Source organism: Glycine max, chromosome 2, assembly GCF_000004515.6.
Source record: "Glycine max cultivar Williams 82 chromosome 2, Glycine_max_v4.0, whole genome shotgun sequence".
Classification (NCBI taxonomy): Eukaryota; Viridiplantae; Streptophyta; class Magnoliopsida; order Fabales; family Fabaceae; genus Glycine; species Glycine max.
The window spans coordinates 15,572,014-15,589,164 of NC_016089.4; the positions used below are offsets into that span (position 1 = coordinate 15,572,014).

General features: G+C 35.6%; 2 protein-coding genes across 4 annotated transcripts; both read right to left on the reverse strand.

Moving 5' to 3' along the window:
- Positions 1–420: 420 nt before the first annotated feature.
- LOC100794027 (COMPASS-like H3K4 histone methylase component WDR5B) lies at positions 421–3,748 on the reverse strand. The gene is made up of 2 exons (XM_003518872.5): positions 2,786–3,748; positions 421–893 (listed from the first exon to the last, which is right to left on the reverse strand). The coding sequence occupies exons 1-2, from the start codon at positions 3,455–3,457 to the stop codon at positions 603–605; spliced, it is 963 nt and encodes a 320-aa protein (XP_003518920.1). The 5' UTR covers positions 3,458–3,748; the 3' UTR covers positions 421–602.
- A 4,962-nt stretch (positions 3,749–8,710) lies between these two features.
- On the reverse strand, positions 8,711–14,848 carry LOC100784698 (protein TIME FOR COFFEE). 3 transcript variants are annotated; one of them, XR_413129.4, is made up of 14 exons: positions 14,580–14,848; positions 14,186–14,497; positions 13,924–14,072; positions 13,684–13,834; positions 13,288–13,567; positions 13,128–13,188; positions 12,947–13,042; positions 12,626–12,854; positions 12,440–12,506; positions 12,242–12,305; positions 11,718–12,101; positions 9,516–11,599; positions 9,076–9,151; positions 8,711–8,982 (listed from the first exon to the last, which is right to left on the reverse strand). XR_413129.4 is itself a non-coding variant. In XM_006575008.4 (12 exons), exons 1-12 carry the CDS (start codon positions 14,677–14,679, stop codon positions 9,848–9,850), a joined length of 3,642 nt encoding a protein of 1,213 aa, XP_006575071.1. In that variant the 5' UTR covers positions 14,680–14,848; the 3' UTR covers positions 9,317–9,847. The 3 variants fall into 3 exon arrangements, 2 of the variants coding, with proteins under 2 accessions (XP_006575071.1, XP_003520207.1); XM_006575008.4 differs by lacking the exons at positions 8,711–8,982; positions 9,076–9,151 and having other exon boundaries at positions 9,317–11,599; positions 12,626–12,851; XM_003520159.5 differs by lacking the exons at positions 8,711–8,982; positions 9,076–9,151 and having other exon boundaries at positions 9,317–11,599.
- Positions 14,849–17,151: the final 2,303 nt, after the last annotated feature.

The following is a 17,151-nucleotide window of genomic DNA, read 5'->3' on the forward strand; positions in this document are numbered from 1 at the left end:
TTATTTATTGTTCTAAAATTTCTAATGTGATAATAAATTATCTAAAATATGAAACTTAAACAAAAAAATACAATCATTTAAGTTAATTCTTACAAAAAAAAATTAACTTAATTTTATCACTACCTAATATTACCACAATAGAAATTTAAAAACAACAAACAGATTATGTTTATTATTATGTTTGTTATAACTTATGTTTATTTTTTATTTTTTAAGTGTTTATTATAATATTATGCTTGCAACTATTAAAAAAAGGAAAAGGATAAAAAGTTAATAAATTCATCCTTAAATGTGTCAAATAATTTCATTAAAAGTAATAGACAAAAGTTAACGGATTAATGGATTTATTACATTTTTTTCAATTTCAATGACTAAAATTTGAATTTTCATCTTTAGGAATAAATTTGACAACACATTATATATTCATGAACGAATATGACTATTTATCCATATTATACTTTGCAAATGATACAAAAGACGGAAATAGTGCCAACATGAGATCAACTTGTATGTGTAGTAGTGTCTAATATTGAGATCAGACGCATAGGCGTGCAGTTGAAATTTTGAAGTAAGACAACACCCCCGTACAGTTTCAATATTATTCAGGAATCCTGCACCCAAACCCTCACAGTTCTATCACCAGCGAGACCAGCAGAGGCAATTTTGTTCTCGGTTGGGTGACAAGTAACCGATATTACAGTATCTGTATGGCCTTCAAGTTTCTGAATCATATTTTTCGCCTGAAGATCCCATATATAAACACAGCGATCTTCAGAACCGCTAACAATATATCTCCCATTAGTCACAGAAAATGTGGAAGTTATGCAGTATACTCTATTCACGTGCCCAGAATAAATTTTCAAAAATTTCCCACTCCCGTAGTTCCATAGCTTCTGCATCAAGAAAATTTATATTGTCAGGGAAATTATAAAAGAAAACCATCAATCTGCTAAATGTCCCAAAGGCACCCTGGTTAAGGAACCGGAAGAAGAATACAAGTCTCCAGCCTAGATTTCTACAAAATGCTGGCAGCACAAATGATTAATTCCTTATCTCAACATTTCCTTCTGTTCTGTACTAAATAGAAAGATAAAATTCATTCAGAACAAACCATCAATGTTATAGCTAATCTGAGTTATTTCCTCTTGGCATGTTTTCAGAAACAGAGTCCACAAGTCATCTATATTTCTGCAATCTTAACCTAAGTGATCTGTGCTTCCTATATAATTACACAAAAAGTCTGAAAAAATTGTCTTGCTTGCCTTTGTACTTTTTTGTCCTCCTTCCAAGTTCCATAGTTTTAAATATCTTGATTGGGAATCAAAGATCTTTTCTGTGTTATGGTGGTGATACTTCTGGGAAAAGAGAAATACTAGCACTACATTCTCTAATACACTCTTTTGGACACACTCTATTGTGGTTGAAAATTGAAATTAATTAGAAATCACAATTTTGTAAATTCCACTTGTCATTTAATGAACTCCACTCATAATTGTGCAGTTTCCAACAATTTTACCCAATAATATAAAATGGGTTAGATACTGTTGGTAGCACTATTCCTGAAAAAGTTGCTTTTGGGATAAGGTTTGTCTACCTAAGACCTTAGGGGGATTGGAATTAAAAATCTGGAACTATTTAATTTGATTCTTAATAGATTCAGAGGCTGTTTGTTATAAATGGTTGTCTCATTGACAAAACACTAAATCACCCATGCAAAATAACATGCAGAACAGTATGAAATAGATGAAAATAGTATTATTGAATTAGAAAGATGACCAGATAAATGGTGATTTCTCCTACACAGCCAATGCTCCTCTGAATATACACACTCAGCCACTACTCACAATAATATTTCCCATACCCCCACTATAGCCTCCCCCACTCCCATATAATGCAGACCATCTAACTAACTTAGACACCAAAATACCAGCAACAGCAACATTTCCCCACTACCTGGCCTCCCTTCTAGAATATACTTTCCATTTGGGTGGCTCACTTGGACCTGGGTCCAATAATTGATCCCCCCCACTGAACCATTTACATCTCTCAGCTCAAGGTTTATATCATTCATAAGCATGGTCCTTTGGACCAAATGCCTTTGAATAATAGGGGTTGCAGAAAACCAACTTCTATTTGGTGGAGGGATATAGTTCAATAGGTGGTATTCTGTTAGGACTTAAACACAAAAGAAGAGTCCAACCAAAAAGATTAGTCCTTTAGGGAGAGCCTCATACTTAAATACCACATTAAGTCTTTTATTTTACTTAACATGGGATGAGACTCCTAACATTGCCACCTCCTTCAAGATGAGAAGTCCAAAGAGAAGAGCCCAACACAAAAGACTAGTTCATTGGGTAGGAGATCCTCATGGCTTAAGTACCACATTGCATGTTTAATTTACAGTTGAAAATGCTGCAGTGCGCATTCCAATGCAAATTCAATGGATAAAAGTAAAATGAACACAAAAGCAAGGATCTTGGTCAGTTGACAAAATTACTTTTGCCTCAAACATAATTTTGCAACTGCAAAGTCTTTCATTCTACACGACGTGGGACTCCTAACATATTTCTTCTGCCCCTCCATTACGGTTTTACTTAAGCAGAGGTTAGATAGCAGAGGAATGGAGAAAACATAAAAGTATCACTCAATAAGAATGCTTATATTGCTTATACAGATAGTGGAATAATGGGGTATGAGTATGGTGCTGGAAATGGCATTGGTCTGAGATTCCATTTCAAAATGTGAATAGCAACACTACTGAAGCATAAAAGAATATGAAACTCACAAGGGTGTCGTTAAGAGTGGCGGCGAGAATGAACTTGCCGTTGGGGGAGAATTTGGCGAAGGAGACAGCGGGGGCCTTATCTTCGATGAGGGTCTTCAGGAGATTGCCGGTTCTGGTGTCCCAAATCTTGCAGGAGCCATCGTGGCTGGCGGAGATGATGAGGGTTCCGTCGCGGTTGTAGTGGACGGAGGTGACGGGCATGGTGTGGCCCTTTATAGTGTGGACGCATTTCCCGGTCTTCACATCCCAAACCTTAATGGTCTCGTCGAAGGAACCCGAGACAATGTAGCTGGACTGGGGGTTGAAGTTTACGCAGAAAACGACGTCGTCGTGGCCGCGGAGGATCTTGACGCAGTCGCCGCCGGTGGCGTCCCAGATGCGGAGGGTGTGGTCGTCGGAGGCGGAGCAGATGTAGTGGGAGTCGGAGGACCAGGCCAGGTCGGAGATGCCCTCGGAGTGGCCCACGAGGCGGTGGCAGAGGGTGAGGGTGGCGGAGGACCATATGATTAGGGTTTTGTCCAGGGAGGCCGAGGCTAGGAGGGTTCCGTCGTTCGAGAACTTCACGCACGATACCGCGTTCTCGTGGTCTTTTAGGGTTTTCAGGTGACGGTACGGCTTGAATGTTTGGGTGCCGGTGCCGCCGCCACCGCTGCTGGTGGTGCTCGTCGCCATCCAACGGAACTCACTCACTCAGACGTGGTTTGGCTTTGCTCAAATGCAGAGAGAAAAGGAGACGATTTTTTTTTTGTGATTGTACACCTTCAAGAAATAGGCCATAACAGGTTTTTAAAAGGCTTAAGCCTAATCACGATAAATTTTGTTTAAGCCTCAGCCTGACCTAAAAAATTAAATGAAGAAGCCAAACATAACATATGAACTAGAGAAAATAAAAGAAAAAGAACAAGAACAAGAACAAGAACTTCTTTTGAAACAATTGTGAAGAAATAGTCTTTCTTTCCGTCCTTCACAAAACCCACTAGAGAAGAATGGGTTAGAGAAGTTAAGCATTTTTTGACGATGTGTCCGGATAATCCAAAGTCTCGATAATTAGCTCGCGGTCTTCCCGATCGAAAAAATAACATCAATGAAGACGTATAGGTGCACTATTACGGGGTAGTGATTCTAATTTTCCATGAATTTTCCATTTATCACTTAACGACGAAACTTTGCTTATTTCTTTTTTTTAGGATCGACGAATCAAATGATATTTCTGTTCCAATTTTTGTCTCTTCTTCTCCATCTAAATTACACTTTTCCTTGCCATGGTGGTTCATTTCCTATTAGTATCAATGATAGAAGTCGGATCTTAGATGTATAAATGACCTTCATTCCCTATAGAAGGAAATGATATGTCAAGATATAATAATAAAGAATTAATGAAATTAAACAAATTTGTCAGAAGTCGAGGCAATTAAGAAGGCTACATAAGTAAATATATAACCGTGGAAAAGTGGGCTAGTCCAACCAATCTTGCTTGCACAGTGATACTCTACTCAAAAGTAGCCTAAACAAGCCTTAATATATAATTTGGCTTAATCTTTAATCTAATCTTAATTTAGTTGGTAGTCCTACAAATATATTAATAATATTATAGACTGAAATCACCAGCGATATAGAATAATTCAAAACAAAAGAAAACCTCCATATCAAACCAACATATTACCTATTACAAATAAAAAATAAAGCGTACATCTCCATTCCATTTCAACAGAGCTGATACATAAAATATCTATCAATAAAATTAAATTAATAGTAACGTCATTCCATCATTAGCTCATCCTCCAGATCATGCACAATTCTTTTTCAGCCTTTAAAATAAGAAGAAAAATACATATATGTTAGTGACTGGAAAATACTACATAAATAAATGAACAAGTTGCTAAAAAATGATTAAATATTACTTAATAAAAATTATAATAAGTAATATTAACCTTTGATTTTTTCTTCACATTATATTTCTCTGACGAAACCAATCTCCACCACAAATTAGAGTTTCAACAGATTCGTCGTTTAATTTAGAGCGAAATTCATCAATTACTCTACCTCCTACGCTAAACTAAACTTAGACTCTGATGCCACAATTCAAATTGGAAGCTAGTATTTCAGCAGCTATCTTAGACAATATCTTATGTTTCATGCTATTGTTCCTCCACGAGTCCAAAGCACTAGAATTAGTGTTATGAACATAAATACCGGGAATCATAAACCATGATAGCATGAGTCATTGTAATCTTATGAAATTCCCTCATCTTTTCGTTAGAGTATGAATCATAAAAGGGTTATTTGAATTTGAAGGCATGAGTCATTGTAATCTTATGCATGAGTGCAATTATTTCCCTCATCTTTTCGTTAGAGTATCTAACACTAGCATCGAGAATCATAAAAAGGTTATTTGAAGTTGAAGTCACTGTAATCCTATGCATGAGTCATAGTAACCTCATGAGTAACCTTATGAAAATCAGGGTTTGCATGTTGGAAGACTCACATCCAAATAGAATCCTCAACATCTGAGTTTTCACATTAATGTCCCAAAACTACATTGCCTCTGTAATGAAAAAGCTATCTAAATATAATAGTTATAATGACATGCAAAAAAGTATTGATAGAAATCATATATCACCAAGTAACAAAAAACCAACGTGAACATGCCTAAATCAAGAATCATAATGAAACTTGTCAAAGGAATAAGAAGGTGAAAGAAAAAATGACAAGGTTTTAAAGTTTTACCTCTATCAAAGCTTGAAGTGAAGACTTCTTAATAGATGTAAGCCTGGTCTATTTCTGTAAGCCGGCCTGACCTATTCTCAACTTTACTCCTTATATATTAATTCAAATATTTATTCTAAGAGTAACTTTAGTGTTAGTTCTTGAATAAGAATCTTGATTCAAGATTTAATCTTATCTGAATCTTGTAATAAAAGTATAATAAAGATTACTTACGAGAATTTTAAAGATTTCTACACAAATTTGAAAAAAAAAATTACTTGCATATAATATCACTTAATTCTATTTTCTTTGTTAACCAACATCACACTTATGTGAACCTTTCAAATAAAATAAGATATCAAACCGAATAAAATAAATAAGATAAAAAATAAAAGTGATATTTAACTTATTATATTGACCTATTATGCACATATTTATATAGAGAGACAATCACACCGAATTCCTAATTATAATTCAGATCCAGCCCAGCCTAGGGGAACCAATTAAGCAAACGGAGAATTACCTGTTGCACCCATTCGAAATAATAATGACCCCAAATGGACTAATATACCCTTTTAATTAGTCTTATTGTGTACCCTACTTGATTATCCAACCCCAACACCCCATTGTCTATTTCATTTCTCTTGCGCTGCACCTCACTTCCTTTATCTATAGCATCCCATCACCCCTCATTCATAAAAGCAGTTTGCCGCACCTCCACCATCCGTGGTTCGACGACGATAGCCACACTACAACCATGATTGTTGAAGCCACTTCATAGTTAAAGGTAACTGGCTGTGTGCGGGTTTCTTTTTCAACATTCATTTTGTGTTTAGTGTTTTCCAAAATCGTCGATGGAGAGCTGATGAATCGCAGGGCCAAAGGCTGTGGTGTAGACCGGTAATGTGGGAATATAAAAAAATTAAGGAATGCATGGAGCAAAACAAGGGTTGCATAAAGCAATTGCCAACCAAACGTTGTCCTTAGCCTAAATGCTGCTCGTATATTGCAAAGTTCAACGTCAATATGTTTGCTCGTATATTACAAAGTTGTGTGAATTAGATTAATCAACAATTTATATAAGTAAAAACAATTTATGCACCCGAATAAAATCTTTTTATACTTTCATTCCATTATTACATACAACAAATTTATTGATTTATATAATAGTTATATTAAAAATCATACCTATCATAATTTTTACTGGTTAATAATATAATTTTTTCATTTCACACCAATAGTGCAAAGAAACTAAACACTTCATATATCATCATTTTATTTTATTAGTTAATTTCATCAGCGTGTCACACAATTATTTTACACTTAAAATAATGTTGTGCCAATTATGAGTTAATATGGTCAGTACAATTTATGTAAGAAAAACATGACATTCTTTAGCATATTTTTTTTATATACTACTTATGTAAATAAGGCGTACACACACACACAATATATATATATATATATATATATATATATATATATATATATATATATATATATATATATATATATATATATATATATATATATATATATATATCGTTTTTTAACAAATTTGCAAATTCCGTATAATCTCTTAATTATGCCTTTTCAACTTATTCCTTATATTATCAAATAAGAAGCTTGATTAAAGAAAAGACTATTAATAATACATGACCATTGATTATTGATAGATTTAAAAAGAATAATTGACTTTTGAAAGAAAATTATGTAAATGCAGAAAAAGCAAAGTTAAGCAAAAAGCAACGTAAGTTCTAGTCTATAATTCAATTGTATGTTTTGGTGAATTTGATCTCTAACTTTTTTCAATTATAATTTTTGCACAATTGCATAAATTTCCATTGTTTTTTAAGGCTAAATTGTAAATTTGTTCTTTCTATTTGTCTCAAAATTTGATTTTGTCCCCTATAATTTATTTTACGAATTTAGTCTCTCAGTTTTTTCAATCTCGTTATTTCATTCCTCAATCCTGAAATTGGATGTTGACACTTGATCGTTATGTGTTGCATTTTTATTGGACAACCTTCGATAAAATCGTGATATGTAGCGGTCAACGTCTCATCAAAGCACTAGACACGTGACGGTCAAGGTAAACAATTAATCATCAACGTTCAATTTCGAGGTTAAGGACTCACAGAATAACGAGATTACACAAAATTGGAAGACTAAAATTAAATTATAGGGGACCAAAATCGAATTCTGAGATAAATAAGAAGACTAAATTTATAATTAAAACTTTTTTTTTAAAGGAAACACTACTTACAAATTTGGTAATTACACCCTATCCTTTAAGGGATTGCTATTTAAATCCTCATTTATGCATTACTTATACATGTACATACTTGTCCTTAATGTATTTTACATGCATCCTTGATGAACGTGCGAGAATCTTTTCTTCTCGTTTTCAGGCACGAGACAAGAAATAGAATTGTCAAGACGAGGATAGCTGCACCAAACCCGGTGTGAGGAGCCTTTCCAAGTTCCAATTTCAGTTAGAAGAAGACATTTCAGGTTTCCTGACGTGAATGATTACGTGAATCAAACACATTCACTTAATTGAGAAAGCTATAAGTTAAATTATTGTTTGCTGACGGCAACATAGACGATAAATAACAACGATTGAAAATTACTTGTACATATGCCCATATGTCATTTGACTCATTTTTTTATAGCCCATATGTCCTGGATTATTTATTATTTATAGTGTTTTCTAAGTCGATAATTTATCATTAAAATTTGATTTATTTCATTATAGTTATAAAATATCGATATTAAATTATTGATTATGCTATTAAATTTCAATCATTTTATATTTAAAAATTAAATTAAATTTGTGTTCCAATAATCTGAAAGTCTTATTTCGCTTAAGAATCAGGAACAACAATCGTTTATTAACCTTCTCTCCTTTCATTCCATTGATATGTTTTACTAAGGTCACATGCGGACTTCAGGGCTGGAACAATTTGTATTAAGAACATATCTTTTTATTTTGAAATAATTGATTTTTGGTTATTTATAAACTTCTGTACCAACCGCTTCTAGTGATGTTAAGTTGGGTCAATATACCATTCATCATTGAGCTTCAATTATATTGACATATTACATGTTTTGTCGGAAGTTATTGAGGTTTCTTAGTTTCGATTTAGTCTCAATTTGTTTAAACAACTCCACTTATATGATACGAATTTCAGCCTAGTTCGATACGCACGATGGTTCTTGTTATAAGGATCACCCCTTTATATATATTCCAATTCCTAGGACCATGATCTCAAACGAGAGGCATTATAAGCATCCGAAACACACCAGGACCCTAAATAGACTCTATTCCCTTATCCAACAGACCAAGTGTCACGTTATATTATGACTGTTTGGCGCATATCATGTCTGAACTTTGATTCTATTTCAATCGACAAAGGAAACTGTAGTATTTGGTCAGTCTTGCTCCAAACCTTACATGCAAAGGACCTGTCCCTTCACGGCCAAAACGTCTGAAATAAAAGCAACAGATGAGAAGGGTCTCCATGAGAAAAATGACAATAGATAAGGATCATCATCTTATAGGTAAAGTCACTTTCTTTCACCTGGGTATCATCATCATATCATGTTTTGTTGTTCATAGCCAAGGAATGCTAGCTGCTGAGTTCAGGGAAATTGAAGCTGCATTGAATAAAAAATCAAGCAACACGGAAAGAAACAAGGAAACGCCAAAGGGCAAAAGAGAGAACCATTCCCGGAAATTTAGCATTCTCATTTGTTGTGTTCTCTCTCAAGTCTCAATCCTCTCAATGTCCCAACGATCCACCCTCTATTAATAACAAAATCAAAAGAAATACTTGCAGGTTTTTTTTTCATTAAAAAATGAATTTAAGTACATCTTTTGCTATGGGAACTAAAAAAATATCATAATTATATACACATAATAGAATTGCCTTGATATGTCAAATTAATTGGATCCCACGAGAACTTAAAGGCCTTCTAGAAGCTAACCAACCAAGAAATATGACAAGATAATGGTACCTACTATTTCAAAATTGCAGGCCTAATGGATCCCAACTTCCTTTCCTTATCCCACCAGCAAATGTCATTCCATGTGCCTTGTCACAACACTGATATTGAGTTGAGCATATCCCACATCAACATTGCTTTTTACACCTCATATCATTGACACCTTAGAAAAGAGCTGCAAGCAAAACTCCAGCACCTGGCTACCAAAACTTTTTTTTCTTCAATCTTATTGAGCAGCCTGAATTGTTGGTGAACATGAAGCAGAGCAGCAAGGGCCCCCAGAACATATGATTAGGAGTGCAACTGCAGAAAATTCCGTCGATCTTGGTGCCGTATATGACTTGATTTCTAATACTTTAGCTCTGATAGGTGGCTGGGGCATGAACTCAATATTGATGGGACATTTCTCCCACAAACTGGTGAAGATTTTTGGCCACTCCCAGCTGAATTTTCAGTTTGTTGCAGTTGTGATGCGTTCACCGACGAACTAGCTTTACTTCCTTCCAAATTTGACTTTGCATTGGCCCCACTATATGGAGTTCCTTGAGCTGTTGTACACAAAGGCTGGTTGTTACTGAGTAGTGGTTGCCCTTGGGGTGGCAGGGGCGTTATGTAATTTCCCCCAAAAGAAATTTGCATATGACCTGGCAAAACTCTCCCTTGTTCCTGGGAAAAACTTTTGAGGGTTGGAGCATTTGATGTTATGATAGATGTGTGATGAACATGAGAATCTGTAGTTCTACCCGAGGCCTTAGAGTGAGAAGCTTGGTTAGAACTTCTGCATTGAGAAGGAGTTTGTGAGAAAACGGGGGCATTGTTTGCAAATTTTGCAGCAGGAGTGCTATTGGCAGATGATGCTTTATATCGAGATGCCATAGCAGCTTGCTGCTGTTGCATAGCATGCTGCTTTGGAAGCTGAAGCAAATGCGGTGGCTGTTGAGAACTTGAAGCATTACTAGAGAGTGGCACACTTGTTATTGCAGTTGAAGGAATGGTGTGATTAGACCAGTTTCCATTCGTAGTAGATAGCACAAAGTTAAGATTCTTAGATGAATTATCAAAAACAAGGGTCGTTGGCCCATTGCTGGAAGACTTAGCATGAGTGATTTTCTTTTCATCATCTTGGTGTGAAGAATTTCCTCCACTCTTTGCTTCAGTTATTGAACAAGTCTTTTGCTGAGTAGTCTGAGGAATGCTTGCAGCTTGATATCCTTGCCATGCCATATCAGGCAGGCTTTGAAGTATCACAGGATTCTGTGCCATGGATGAGAAGTTAAGGTTTGAAGGAACACTGGTCCCATTAAATGCAGCAAATGATATTGCAAATGCTTGAGATGGTATATTCTCTACTCCTCCCTTTAAAGCCTGTTGCTGCTGTTGTTTGTCACCAAAACATCCACCATTGCCAACAATATCCGATGTTGCAGATGGCTTAAAAGAAAAGTTCACTGGTTGCACTGGAATTGTAAAGTTTTGGCCATGCACGTTCTTCTGTGAGTAAGATGTTCGATTAGCAACTGAAGGTGCATTCCCTCCACCCATCTCAGTCTCATGCTTGCGAAGATGAGACAGTGAAGTCTGTCGCTTTTGTGACTGCAGTTCCATAGTTGTAGAGGTCAAAATATTACTGCCATTAACTTGTGCACCTGGTGACTGTTTATGAGATGACGAACTACTTGATGTGCTTGCATTAAGATAACTTGGTTGAACCAGTGCTTGTGACTGAGGGTGTTGCTGTGGATGGAACATTTGAGAAGAGTAGAAAGGCCCACTAAGCACATGTGTTGCTTGTGGAGGGCTTGCGCCTCTGATTGCTGCAGTTGCTCCAAGAGAAGTTGAAAAAGGGAATGAATACCCATTATTGTGAACTATTGTCATATATGGAGAAGAACCATTGGCTGAAAAATTTGGGTAGCTAAAGCTTATTCCAGGAGCAACTACTGGCAAAGTTGAGGAGGTACCAGGAGATCCGCCAACTGAACTATGGGATTTATTATATGAGGAAGTGCTGTTAGGGGAATTCACAGCTCCTGCCTGATTAGAAGTTGCTGTAACTGACGCTTGATGCTGGCCTGGAGGATAGAGGAAAGCAGGACCATGCTACATTCAAAATTAAAGCACATTACTTTCCAAAATAAGAGCCATCAATGTAATCAGTAAAATAGACAACACTCTTATTTTTTAGCTGTATATAAGCAATTAAATGAGAAGAACATACCACTAGATTACCAGTTGGACCAGGATTTGGACCTTGCTGGAGCACAAGCTGCACCCTATGAGCTGAATCCATTGGTTTGACATTATTAGAACCTTTGGCTGCAGTAAGACTAGGAATGCTGGTCGCAGCCCACCCTTTCTCTTGTGAAGCATTTTGGTTTACAATTGGTAAGTGTTTTTGAGATTGCTTCCCAAAGGCCATACTTTCTGCATAGGGCACACAGTTGACATTATTGTGCTTTGTGTCACACACAGAACCAGAGCCAATAGCTGCTGGCAAAGGGGGCTTCATCTTTGTACACTGCTGGTGTAAGATGTTACAAGCAATGTAATAATGGGTTGCACATCTCTTGGGTTGCCGTTGAGAGAGGACAAAATTCGCATGCTGCACATTTGAATTATGAAGGAAATGAGCAGGGTATTTTAAATATGGATAGGTTGGAAGTTATTAGATGGACAGTGAGAATCAATAGTGGACTTGCATAAGTACAACTAGAAAAAAAAAATTGTGAGAAATTATAATACCTTTAGTGTCAATGATCCTGTGGTTTTGTCCGTCTTTGAAACTGGCTGCAAGGGCGGCTTGTGTCTGCCAATCATAGTTATCGACCTTAGCAAAGTCACATTATTGATATAACCAACATAAAGTAGAATTCTAGAAGTATAAGAATGATGAAAAGGGCATATTCCTAGGGAAGTGATGATCTAATAATAGACTAATACCCAATGGGAGAGAGACTGCTCTGCCGTCCTGATTCAGCTGTTGATAAAGGCATTGAAGTAGATTGAACTGAAGAATGAAAGAAACATTAGAGACTTCTAATTAACAAAAGGGTCACGATCAGAGTTGACATATGCATACCTGAATAAAAAATATAATAAAAAAGTCAAAAATATCAAATTAGTTACCGGTTATCTCTTCTTTGGGATTTGATGATATAGTAGCTAGTTCCCTATTCCCATCCTGCTCTTCCAATTTATTGTTTGTCTTTATGTCATTGGCATTGTTTTGCTTCTCGAAATCATGTTTTAGCACATCAAACTTCTCCTTAAATGTTACCATTTTTGCCTCTTCAATTTCTTCTGGAGTTTTCTCCTTCTTAACTGGTCTTTCCACCTTGACACTATCTTCCTTCTTCTGCATCAGAATTTTTTACGAGTTGGATCGTGAAACAGAAAAATGAGCAAGTAAAAATAATTTCAAGATTTACAGTCAGCCTACTCACTCACCATTTCCACATCCGGTGCCAAAGCTTTAGTTTCTGATATGAAATCACCCCTTGACAAGTCATCCACTTCTGGGGACAGCCCCATAGGAGGAGGAGCCTGTTGGAAAGCCACTCTTCAGATATTTGACAGCAAAAACAAAAGAAAAAAATATAACTGGAAAGCGAAGAACTAGGATTCTCACCATCAGATCTATCTCAAACTTGCCTACTCGTTGGGCTTTGGCCTCTGGAAAAGCAGACATCCTAATAAATTGAATCACAACGAAATGGGGACATTGATCATATATCAAAATAAGTTTATTAAGGAACAAAGCAAAAAAGCTATTATTCATTGGTGCTCACACTCTGTTTGAAGATGAATATGGTTTCTCAGCATCCAACTTGGAGCATGATGGCGATTCCTTAGTAGGGGAAACCGATCTTCCATCTGCTGAAGCATCCCCAAACCCAGCACTTGAATTCATTCTGTCTTCCCCAATGTCCTCTTTTGGTGCCTCTAATGATGGACAAACATGATAATCCACATCAGCATGTTGCTCAATCGGAATCCTGCTTAACTCTTTAGTTGAATTATTTGGAACAAGGGTGGAAGAATTGTCGTTGTCTTCCATTTTCTTCTTCTCTGTGATAAAAATGCCAATGAAAAAAGTCAAAAATTAAAATTAAAATAAAAAGAAAAGAAAAGAAAAAGGAAGAACAAGCACATAAAAGAGAAAATCTCCCGATAATGAAACCCACCACCATCATCAGAGGGACTGACGCTTGCTTCAAACTTTTTAGAAGACTCGTGGCTCTTCGAAGTCTTCAAACCATACAGAAGCTCAGCTATCTCAATCTCGAGGTCTGACGAAGACGATTTTGATGGCTTAGAAACAGGTTCAATCTCTTTCTGCAACATAATAACAAACACCTCAGAACTCAGTCTAAAGATACAAACAAAATCCTTTTAAAAAACTCGAAACAAAATCTCACACAGACCATCTTCTTCCTACGAGAAACATTCGAAGAAGAAGGTGAGGCCGGTTCAACACTCTGTCCTCCGGGGGAATTCGACCGTTGCCGGAAATTCAGCTCCTCCCCACCGCTGCTTGCGGAAATCCAACTTTCGTGAGACCTTTTCGCAGATGCTGCACAAAACACATCAAAAACCAAAAAAAAAAAAAAAGTAAAAGTCAGTTACTGGAAAAACAAAAATGGAAGTAGAAAAAGGAAAACAAAGAGTATTCATATCGTTGCAAACCTGAACGAGCCTTTCTCGGAACGGTCACGCCGATCATCTCATCCGTTATCTTGAACGACGGAGGTTTCGCCGGCGTGAAGCTCCGGCGATGGTTGTGATCGGAGGCGAACGACGATGTCGTATAATTAGGGGAACGGATCTTAGAAACGCCAACGTCCACAACGTCGACGTCTTGTTCGTTTCCGACGCTCTCTTCGGTGCTTTGCGAGTGAGAGCCTCTCCTCCTCTTGCTCCTGTTCGCCGAATCCCTATCCCTATCTCGATTCCTTCCTCTCTTACTCGCACCTTCTCTCAACTCCACAGCACCTTCCTCTGTCACGGAACAGAAATCGTGTAAGAAACAGAAGGAAAAGAAGAAGAAGAAGAAGAAGAAGAACAAAACGTGTTAATATACCGGAAGAGTCTCTGAGAGCAATAGTTCGATGTCTGCGTCTGGGAAATCCGTTGGTGGAGGTGGCCATGGATGATCTTCTGGATTCTCTGGTTCTATCCATGATCTTCTTCTTTCTTATCTCATGCAATCAAAACCACTTTTAATACCAGCGACGGCGCGTCACCGGAATTCCGCCATTAACGACGGCGCTCAAACTATGCAGAGCCTTACACTTCTCTCTTCTCTTCTATGCTCTCTCTCTCTCTCTCTCTATTTATTTTCATTCCGTTCGCTTTATTTAAAGGGATAACAATTATTAAATGCAATAATTAATTTGATTTTTCCCTTTTCCATATGCGTGTGGAAAAGGAGAATTTGGTTGAATGTTTCACTTTCACTATTCACACATCACACTCGCGCAGCCAGGGACGGCTCGGATTTGCAGGAGAGGTTTTCGGCGCAACGCTCGCCGTTGGATGAGTCTCGATCGGACGGTCGTGGCTAAGCCAGTGCCAACATGGCAGAGAAGTTGTTGTCCGATGATGGAATAAGGAATGCCAACTTAAAGTGGCCATGTCTCACTTTATTCAATATCTTTTTCCTCTTTACACAATAATAATATTAAATAAATTTTTTCTCCATAGTCCATGCTCACGCGATCATGATGCGCGTGTACGCAAGCGTCGGCACACTCAGGCCCCAGCTCTGCCGAAGTGGGGTGCAGACGTGCAGTTGGGTGGGGTGAATAATACTATAAAAATAGAAAGTGGTAAGTACTATTACTAAACTACCAACACTTCTTAAATTAATTTATAATTTATAATTAAAATATTTAAATGAGGATGAGGATCACCCATTGTGACATGATTGGTTGTCTATAATTTTGAACATTTTTTTTGTTATAAGCTGAGTTACACGTATTCTTATATAAACTATTTAATTGTTTATCTTTTTAGTATTATAAATGCATAACATAACATAACATGTAGTTATAATTTAATAGTTTAATTGATAAAAAATTATCTTTCATACAAAATTATTAATAACATTGAAAAAAATATACTCATGTAGTATTTTTCTTTTCTTCGATACTCACGTACTTTTTAGTGTATTATAAAGAGAGATAAATAAATACACGAATGAATGAATGGTTTGCCTAATGTCATCATGCCACTCATTTTAACAATGCAATTAATTAACGCAATGTTCGTGAAAAAAGCGAAACTAAAGACCAAGTAGGCTATATTATAGTCAAACATATCAAAGCAAAGATTCAAACAACATTATTTTAGAAAATAATTAAACTTGAAGCAATCCAATACAGTAATATAAAAAAATAAAAATAGAAAATAACTATGAGATGAAAGAAACAAACAGAAAAATAAACGTAGATCAAACTATAGCATCGTAGTAGTTTTCAATTTAGGAATAAAACTAAGAACCATGTGTTGAAAGAAAAACCTGTGTCCATGCTAACACAGCTAGAAAACTTCACATATTCTCAATGAATCAATAAGAGTTTATTTTTATTTTATCACTTTGAAGTATTTTCTTCATAAGGTAAATAAAGATTTTTAGTTTATTGAAATATACAAAGTACTATTTTTTTTTATTGAAAATATATATATAGATTTCATAATGAAAAGTTAAAACTTGTATTAGTAAGACGGTTGGTCCAACAGAAATGACTACTCCCTGTACTATGGTAAACTAAAGTTTGAATTCTTATTGAGAAGAATATTTTTATTTAGTATGTGATAATGTCTTAAATAAAATTATCTAAAAAAACATATATGTAAAAATTATCACAATTGTATTTCAAATACGTATAAAATCGATGAATAAACATATAGGATGTATATGAATATGCCTTTGAAAAAAAATTATGTATATGAATATATATTTGTGTATTGTATAAAAAAAGTGTGTGCGTATATATATGGGTAACAATGAGTGTAAAAGTTCGAAATACATTTAATCTTACTCGTATTTATAGCTAAAAAAAATTGACATCTTTTTCGCAATGTCCAGCTTTATTAAATTGTGAACTAGCCAACTCTTCTAGTTTCTTCCATGTCTTCCTAAGTTGGCAAGATTGTGATTTTTCAATTTTTTTTAATTCCCTTGCTTAATCTCGCTGCTTGAATTGTCAATAAAAAAAGTGTCTACATAATTACTTAGTTTAATTGTATCATTTAAAAAATCATCATCTGCCTAATTCATTTATATAATTTCTTTTAAAATATCATGATAATGACAATGACGTTCATACATTGTTTAATTAATTAAAATATTCATCGAATACTGTTGAATAATTTCAGATTAATTGCACGTATCAGTCAATGGTCAATCTTATAATAAAATATGTAGTACTACAAAAGCATACTATTATTTAATCATATTACCATTCAAGAAAATGTATTAAGAAAATTCAGTCATACTATTACTTAAAAACTACGAAAGCATATATTCACTTGATTTAATAACAAGTTAACATGTTTTAATTGCAATTATAGAGAATCATTTCCGAAAAGAAGAAAAAATCATAAAAAGATTACCGGTGCTTGAAATGCTTATTTTTTATTTTTAAGAA